The following is an 8,875-nucleotide window of genomic DNA, read 5'->3' on the forward strand; positions in this document are numbered from 1 at the left end:
CGGTTCTGAAAACTATGGTACTAATCATGGGTATTGACCTTTTACTTCCTTAATTTTACCACTTATTGCTATTGTTTCTTCTCTTGTCTTTACAATTTCACCTATAACGTGCTCTTTCTACTTGTTTTTTCATTAAGAATCTCTTACTTATTTTGCCTAACAGTAACGTACTTCCGTTATCATTGTTTTATTACATTTATCCACCATAACTCTTTTGTAGTAATTTCGCCTACCATGGACATGTGACTAAAGTTTTGGCAAACGGGGCATAGTTTGTGCGCAAGCTGGACCAAGGTGAGTTGCAATTGGACTACTCCCAACTCTCCTATCCAGAACACTCGAGCCCAGTGCAGCAGGAGGCAGTCCAGCCCAAAGTCACAAAAGGTCCACCACAATATATGATCTTGGGATTGCATCTAATGCAATTGGTATGAATGATTGAGATTTAAAATTGCACAAAGCAACTTCAAATTAATGAATATAAAAAATAAGTAAAAGTAAAAAAATGTTGTGAGAGGGTGGGGGAATTAATTGCATGATGCAATTGTATATAGCAATTGCACTGGATCTCAATCCATAAAGTGACTGTGTTAAGATATATCATTTTGAAAGGACGTAGATGCATTATTTCAATGCTTAAAGCAAGGCAAACTGCTATATGGTACAATATTCTCTAAACAATTTTTTAATCATCTAGAGAAATATCTAAATATGACAACTTATGAAAGAGATGTCAAATTAGGCACTTAGATAGTTTAGATGGTGTTTCTCCAAAAAAAAAAAAAAAAAAAGATAGTTTAGGTGGTAATTGTATTAAGGTGAAAGATTAGGGTTCAAAATTTTCATTTGCCCTATATCATAACTTAAATTATTATATATTTCTTAAAAGTTGTCACTTGGATAAAGAAGTAATTTTCTTTTAAGAAACAAACACAAACACAAACACAAAGGAGAGGGAAAGAAGTAATTAATGGACAATTTTTAAGCTGCGTTTGGATTGCGCTGATTTCCAGCGCATTTGCATTTTTCCCCTTTTTTTTTTTTTTTTCACTCGTTTTTTAGACTTGCAGTTACTGTTTATGTACTGTTTAATGAATAGTAACCGCAAATTTTGACTTTTCAAACTTTTTTCAGCCAATCAGTGCACATCGTGTATTATTTACGGACCCACAAATTTTACTTTTCAGTAACTTTTTCATTAAAAATGGGTCTCACGGTACTATTTATACATTTAAAAATTATTTTACTACAGTATTTTTCAGTTTTCAGTTTCAGTTTTCAGTTTTCAGCGGTATCCAAACATACCCTTAGTAAATGTATCTAAATTTGTACGGGTTATCAACATGCATTTATCAAAAGTAATCACTATATTTTATTATCATAATAAAAATTAACCCCTCAAAAAAAAAAAAAAAAAAAGGTTTTAAAGTTTTGCCATATACTGTAACATCAAGTTTGGTTTTTTTTTTTTTTTTTTTTTTTTTTTTAAACACGACTAAAAGACTTTATTGAAGAAAAGAAAAGCTACGCAAAAAGGGTCAGCCTCGATCAAAATGATGTTCTGCTTCTTACTGAGTGCTGCAATAATTATGTAGAGACTTTTTTATTTTTTTATTTAAAATTTTTTTTTCCAAAAGTCAAAAGATAATTAAAAACAAGTCGTTTCACTTAGAAGCATGTGCCTTAATCATATTTTGTTATAATTTGGGAAAATTACAAAAAAGTTCTTATAATTTACACCCTATTCTCATAAAACAAAGTACTCTTATATTTGTTAGAAATATAAAGTAAATAAACAAGTTTGATACAACAAATACCATCTTAAATAAATGGAAGAACGAAAATGAATATATATAAATTTAAGAACAATCTCACAGTGCTATAAAATATCACAAAAAGTGTTATCCTTAAAGGTTGATTCGTGTCACCAGAAGTAAATTTTGGTGCTATTAGTTCTCTTAGTCAAACAATTCCCTGGGATTAAACTATAGTGCCAACCTTTGTGATGGACACACTTTCATTCATGAAGGTTTAAGAACAACCTTCTAATGTGTTACTTTAAAACAAATATAAATTGTAGAAAAATATGTGGGAGAGAAAGAGAATATAAATTGTGTATTTGGAAATATAGAGTAAAATAAATCTTATTGGAAGTGTGTTGTGATGGGAATTATATAAGTTATTGATGATAATAAAATAGAATAAAGATATTACTAATAACTCATACTTTTAACATATATGTTAAATTTTATGCTAATTGGATGTCATTTTTATTTATTATATGATTCATGAACTTATTTTTTATGTATAATTGTAGAGTACAAAAACTTACAATTTAAACAATTGATTGATAATATAACTATTGATCTTTATTTTTTTGGATTTTTTTACAAATATGAAGAATATAAGAAAAAAAATATAATCTATTAATAGATTTGTTGAAAATTAGCCTGTGTTTGTTTTGGCTAAAAAGGATTTCAGGAAATCATTTTACACCAGGCTAAGTGTCTGATAAGCACAGAAAATTGGGTCAAACAGAAATCAATTTCCGCGTTGACCGTAAAATACCCCTCCAAAGCTGGAAATGATTTTCAATTTCTATTTTACCTTCAAATGAATTCTAGGGTCACAGACAAAGAGAGAGAGAGAGAGAGAGAGAGAGAGAGAGAGAGAGAGAGAGGGAGAGAGCAACAAGAGAGAGCACAGGTGGCCGCCTAGCTAAGCTCCGACCAGCCCAGATCGTGCCGCCCCCACCGGCCAGATCGTGCCGCCCAGATCACGCGCTGACCAAACACCCAATACCCACAAACACCGGTCCACCCAGATTTCAGCCCACCCTTCCCTCATAACCGATCCACCTCTCTGATCGCCAGCCATGCACCCACGGTGAGTTTCTCCCTCATCTTCTCACTCCACCTCACCGTCGACCAGTTAAACACCTCCTCCACCTCTGTATGAACCTGATCCACCACCGCCATAACTCGATCTGGAACGGTATCACCATCCCTCTCTTCAATTGGTCTCACCCTCCCTCTCTTCTCCACGGTGGTCTTCATCTCTCATCTCACTTTTTCTCTCTAACCCGAACCAAACCCCCCACATATTTCTGTGTTTGATATTCTTTTTCTTTGATTTTAGATTTTGTTCTTATTGTGGTGGTTTGAATGGTGGTGTTTTGGTGGTAACGGAGCAATGGGGGCGGTTTTTTTCCTCTTCTCGATCTAGATTTTGGGTGGTGGGTTGTGCTTTTTTTTGGTGGTGGTGGTGGCTGGACCAAGTGCTGGCCGGGGGCTGACTTGTGTTTCCCTTTTCTGAAAATAGGTTTTTTACATGTAAGACCAAACACAAGAAATAATTTTTTGGTATAATTTTCACAACACAGTCAAACAATCGAACATGTTTTCCTTTTACACTAGGAAATGAATTTACATCGAGCCAAACGCAGCCTTACATCCAAAGTTGTAGTTATAAACTTCAACCAAGTTTATTATAAGTCAAAATTTGTCATTTAATTTTAATCATAGTCATTTTTATTTATTTAGCATTTATTATTAATTTTGTAAATTGATAGATTTATGATTTTCTATGGTTGGCAGTAGATTTTATTACAACAATTCAATTCACCAACCAATTACAACAACAATAGGTGACTGAGAGAGACCCACCAAAGGGCAAAGGGGCAAAGGCGCCACCTAATCTCACCTACCCACACCCATACCCAAATCTAATTCATTGACTCCGGACTCCATACGCTTTCCTAGTTTGGGTTCGGAAGGCCACACTGATTAGTGATTATACAACAAAAAAACTCATCTCATCTGTTGTCTCTGATTGTATAAGGAAATGGGGGGTGACGGCAAAGTCTTCACTTTGGCTCAAGTCTCTGAGCACAACACCAACAAAGACTGTTGGCTTATTATCAATGGCAAAGTAATCCTCTTTACCCATTAATATATGTTTTATTTTTATATGCCTTCGCTTATCTTCTTCTTGTTTTTGCATGTGGGTATTTGTCAAATTTGCAATTTGGTTTTTACTTATTTATTTATTTATGTTGATTTGGTTTCCTTTTAAGATTTGTGTGAGTGTGGGTTCTTTATTTAGATCTGTTCGGTCCTGTTGTTTCAAATGTTGATTGCTTTCGTTATTGTCAATGACTTGATTTCACCAGATCTTTTATTTGCAAAATTTATCTAAGTTTCTAAATGGTTTGTTTGCTACTTGAAACTCAGTAAATTTGTTGGTCATGTTTCAACTCCTGGATGAAGCTGTTCAATTCCTTAGTTGCACGCTCGCTTGGATCAGATTGGTTGAATTTGTGCTTACTGTTGTGAACCGGGAAAAACAAAATACAAATTGATAGTTTTAGTTTAGTCGATTTGAGATGACTAATCTCCAGAATGTTAAGAGAAAGAGAGACTTTTTTGGGTTTAATTTTGCTTAATTCTCATTAATTTTGCATTTAATGAGATAACCTCATTAACAAATCCTAAAACATACAAACTAATCCTATCCTAAAACGTAGGAATCATTTCGAATTCAAACAAATAACAATACTAATCTACTACTACTACTTTTTTCATATAAAGATCTATCCCTAAGCATAAATTTAAATACTTCTAATTCAAATAACAATTTATCCTGCACACCATCTTGGGTCATAAAACTGGAATATTATGAGATTGGTTGAATTGGTGCCTTATACTATCAAGATTTTATGTTAGTGGAATATTTTGGTAGTCAAATGTGCCCCTTTAAATCAATTTTTCCACTTCTCTATGAGGGTCACGACTCAACAGAAATAATAGTTAGGCCCTGTGTAACAGTGTGAGTACAAAAACTAGCTAAAATAAGCACCGGTACTCTATTGTTCTGACTTCGAAAATCCGATATATATTTTTTTTACTGATCTTGATTCTTGACTTGACTGCCTTTGGTCTAACAGTGTAGCCAAATAAAGTGGGTTTTGAAGAGGCAATTTAGGCATGTAGTCTTGGTTTGAGAAAGATAAGCTACCCATCTAAAGTGCATGAGGCCAGTGTTTACAGAGAATAATGCTTTACAGAGTCAGAAAGAATTTGGACTTGGTTTTTAATGGGTTATAATCGTTTACTAATTGAGCTGGACTGGAGGACACAAATAACTTAAACCTCAAATTGTTAGTCATAAATCAGTGTAATTTTGACATTTTTTTCCTAAGGGAGTAAATTTCTTCTTAATGATAAAACAGTGCATTTTAATAAAATGCAAGAAATGGAAAGTGGTATATGTTGACTGTCATTTACAAACTTCAGCTTAGGCTCACCATGATTTGAGTAACAGGAATTTTGCCCCTTTTCCCACAATTAGGTGCTTTAAGGCCTCAGAGTCTAAGTGAATAAGGAGGTTAAGCATGTACTTTCAGTTTCTCTTTTAGGAAAACTTCTTCTTCTTCATTTTTTTTTTTTTTGAAAACGTGGGTGTCCAGAGCTCTTTGAGCACCTGATCTCAAGGAGTGGCCTCAAGATGATGGCTAGAAGTTTTTAAACTAGGACCTCACCTCATGGATCTCATGAGACTTTGGGAATCACTAAACCAACCCCATGGGGTTCTCTTTTAGAAAAACTTGTGTTAGCTACACGTTATCTCCTGCATCACTCTGGTGGCCCCAGCATCATGACTGCTCTTTTGTGTGCCTCCCTTCTTTCTCTGTTACCTTTGTCTCTGTGGTATCTACTGTGTTCTCTTTCAGTCAGAAATGGATTAAACGGTGAGTGATCTGCTTCTGAATCTCTGCCAAGCATGGGGTGTAAAGCACCATAACTGATGAGTGACCTGGAACCCATTCTAAGTAATTAATTGAGAAAGGCACCATGTTAAAATGATTTTTGGACCATCAGATTTGAAGAATTGCTTCATTTTCTTTTGAAAAGTTTATTCTTTGCATATATTAATGCAACAAATGGTTCAGAATGTTATGATCTTTTTGGTATACCAATTAGGTAGATCTGTTGGGATCTAATTGTCTTGGGTTTAGTTGCATATACCAAGAAGTATGATATAGATTAGGTCACTTGATCTGTTTTTATTTGATTTATGTTATGCTCCTTGATTGTTTTTCAGCTATGTTATGCAAACAAAGGTCTTGGCTAATTTGCTTTGTACATGACCCTATAAACCTCAAACAAGTGCTCATCATACTTGTGCCAAACATATGAAACCTCATTTGTTGCTGCAGATAACACAACCTTAATCTCCATACAACAGTTTTTTGCATTTTCCTTTCTTTTGTCAACGAGTGTGGTTGTCAGGAAAAAGGGGGGGGGGGGTTTGTAGTGGAAGCATGAACAGTTTTGAAGATTGTCACTAGTTCTAATTCCTTTATCGTGTGTTTGGATAAGGAAGTTTAATGTGGAATTTGGCCGTATCATAGAATCTTAATTTCTGTTGACAAAGTTTCTTTGTTTGGATGAAGCAGAGGAAGGAAATTCAAAATTCAGGGGGAACTTTTAGCTGGGATTTAAGGGCTTAAAATTCTGCCTATCTAGGTGTAATTTCTAAATTTCCTACAACGACATACTTAGATTTAACACTCAATTAATGATAACTATCAAAAATTTTGGGAAATAAGGAAAAAAAAATTTCTCACAACATGCCCCATTTCCTGGTTGAGACTCAAGAACCCAACATCATCTCTAATACCCACCAATCAAGAATTGTGATACAACCAAGAAATCGAAGTTTGATGTGAGAATCCCCTAGTTTCGGTGTCTCCACTGTCTTGCTCAGCTTCTCCGGTGTTGACACTATGCTCGATGATGTGCTGGAGGAGTTGAAAATGACGATGACGATGACCATGGAGGCGGATCTGGCAGCAGCAACTTGGACATCCCAGGGCAAGCTTGAAGCATTTTGGGGCAGAGATGGCAAGTTTGATGGCTGAGTTGACCATGAAGCTCAACGTGGGGCACAGATCTGTTTCTTCTTCTTCTTCTTCTTCTTCTTCTTCTTCCTTCTCTCTCTCTCCCTTAATTTTTAATGCAGACCACCGATTATAATCAACTTTTCTAGAAGAGTGAGCTTTCAGATTAATAATATAAGTCAGATATCAAAAGCTCAGTCGAGCTTCCCCAGATTTTTTATTTTTTATTTATAAGCAGATAACAGAAGTGGTGAAGGTGAAGGTGAAGGTGAAGGTAGGATTTTAAATTTTAAGAGTACAGCCAAACAAGAAATTTGATAAATGATGAGATTTTAAATAATGTGGATGTAAAATTATGTTATATTTAATAATTCTTCATCCAAAAACACGGATATTGAACATGGGAATCTGTAAAAGTATACTTTATGAAACTTTTGGATGCTTCGGGCCATATTTGGAAACTCATGCCCCCAAAACAGATGAAATTTGACCCCTTAATTTAGTTGCTCAACTTCATATCATTTACTTCTTTGATGTCTTACTTTCCTGGTAATAGGTATATGATGTGACAAAATTCTTGGAAGATCATCCTGGTGGTGATGAGGTTTTGCTGTCAGCAACAGGTAGAACTTCAGATGACGTCCTTTTATTCAAGCAGGCTCTCTACTTGATTTTTTTTTTTTTTTTTTTTGTTTATTATTTTTTAAAAATTTGATGGCACCCTGATGTAACTTTTTCAGGGAAGGATGCAACTGATGATTTTGAGGATGTGGGTCATAGTGATAGTGCCAGAGAAATGATGAACGAGTACTATGTTGGAGAGATTGATTCTTCAACCATCCCCAAGAAGACTACATACAAGCCTCCAAAGCAGCCTCATTACAACCAGGACAAGACATCGGAGTTCATCATTAAACTCCTCCAATTCCTTGTTCCCCTTGCAATCTTGGGTTTGGCTGTTGGTGTCCGCTTTTACACCAAATCAGCCTAAAGCTGGATTGTGGTAACATAATTTGTACTTAGATTGCCTTGAAATTAAAGAACGCGAATTTGTCATCTGGTTATGTTGTTGTTGCAATGGAACCTGTGCTTCTCCTGTCATCCTTTCCTCCAAACTGTAATCTTCTTCCACTCATTTGTCTGGATATTTGTGATCTATAATTGATATATAATATACAATTTAGCTTGAAAAATACTCTCCTTGAAATTTGGTCCACGTTTTCATCACTTAAATTTAAAAAGTGATTCTTTAAATGTACCAATATTGTTATGCCATTTAAAGTTGTGTATGTGCTAGATGTGTTATGTCATGTTAACAAGTTGATGTTAGGTTGGAATAATCTTAAAAATTAGGGTTCTTCCAAAGTATCTCTGGGTTATAGTTTCCACTTTAATCAGAATCGATTATTTCAAATATTTTAATAGTAGCCTTTTATTTTTATTCATGAAGGAATGATTGAGATCAAAACACTTCAAATGCGTAGTTATGGCCACAATGAGTACCATACCCTTGAAAAACAAAGTTATCATAGAATATTCTTGGTGAGTTATAGATATCCAGTGAGTCTTGAAGTCAAGATCTCTTCTTTCTTTTGTTTCTCTGGTTAAGAATGAAAGAGCACAGAAAATATGACCAATCAATGGCGCAGAGTTCATTTTGCCACAAACATGATGGTCTCAAATGAGTAATTTTTAGGTACTCTTCATAACAGATCTCTCACATTCATAGTGAGTAGGGTCTACTCATTAAATTCATTGTAGGACTTACCACAAATGTGAGAGGAAGGAACACAATTCCTTCATATTTCAGGAGTGCCTTAGAATTTTGTCTCAAACTGTTCAAATCTTCAAGTTTCATTTGGAGACTATTACTTTATCCAATTGTTCCATTTAATGGGTTTTACATGTGCTTTTTGTCTTAACTTTATTTCAAATAATATAAATTTTAGCCTTTTAAAAATAAGTTTGTTTTTA

The 8,875-nt window shown here is 34.6% G+C and overlaps 1 protein-coding gene across 1 annotated transcript; it reads left to right on the forward strand.

Moving 5' to 3' along the window:
* Nucleotides 1-3,612: 3,612 nt before the first annotated feature.
* On the forward strand, nt 3,613-8,096 carry LOC115994796 (cytochrome b5). The gene is made up of 3 exons (XM_031119064.1): nt 3,613-3,930; nt 7,458-7,524; nt 7,642-8,096. Exons 1-3 carry the CDS (start codon nt 3,844-3,846, stop codon nt 7,890-7,892), a joined length of 405 nt encoding a protein of 134 aa, XP_030974924.1. The 5' UTR covers nt 3,613-3,843; the 3' UTR covers nt 7,893-8,096.
* The last annotated feature ends 779 nt before the right edge of the window (nt 8,097-8,875 follow it).

The sequence above is a fragment of the Quercus lobata genome, chromosome 6 (genome assembly GCF_001633185.2).
Source record: "Quercus lobata isolate SW786 chromosome 6, ValleyOak3.0 Primary Assembly, whole genome shotgun sequence".
Classification (NCBI taxonomy): Eukaryota; Viridiplantae; Streptophyta; class Magnoliopsida; order Fagales; family Fagaceae; genus Quercus; species Quercus lobata.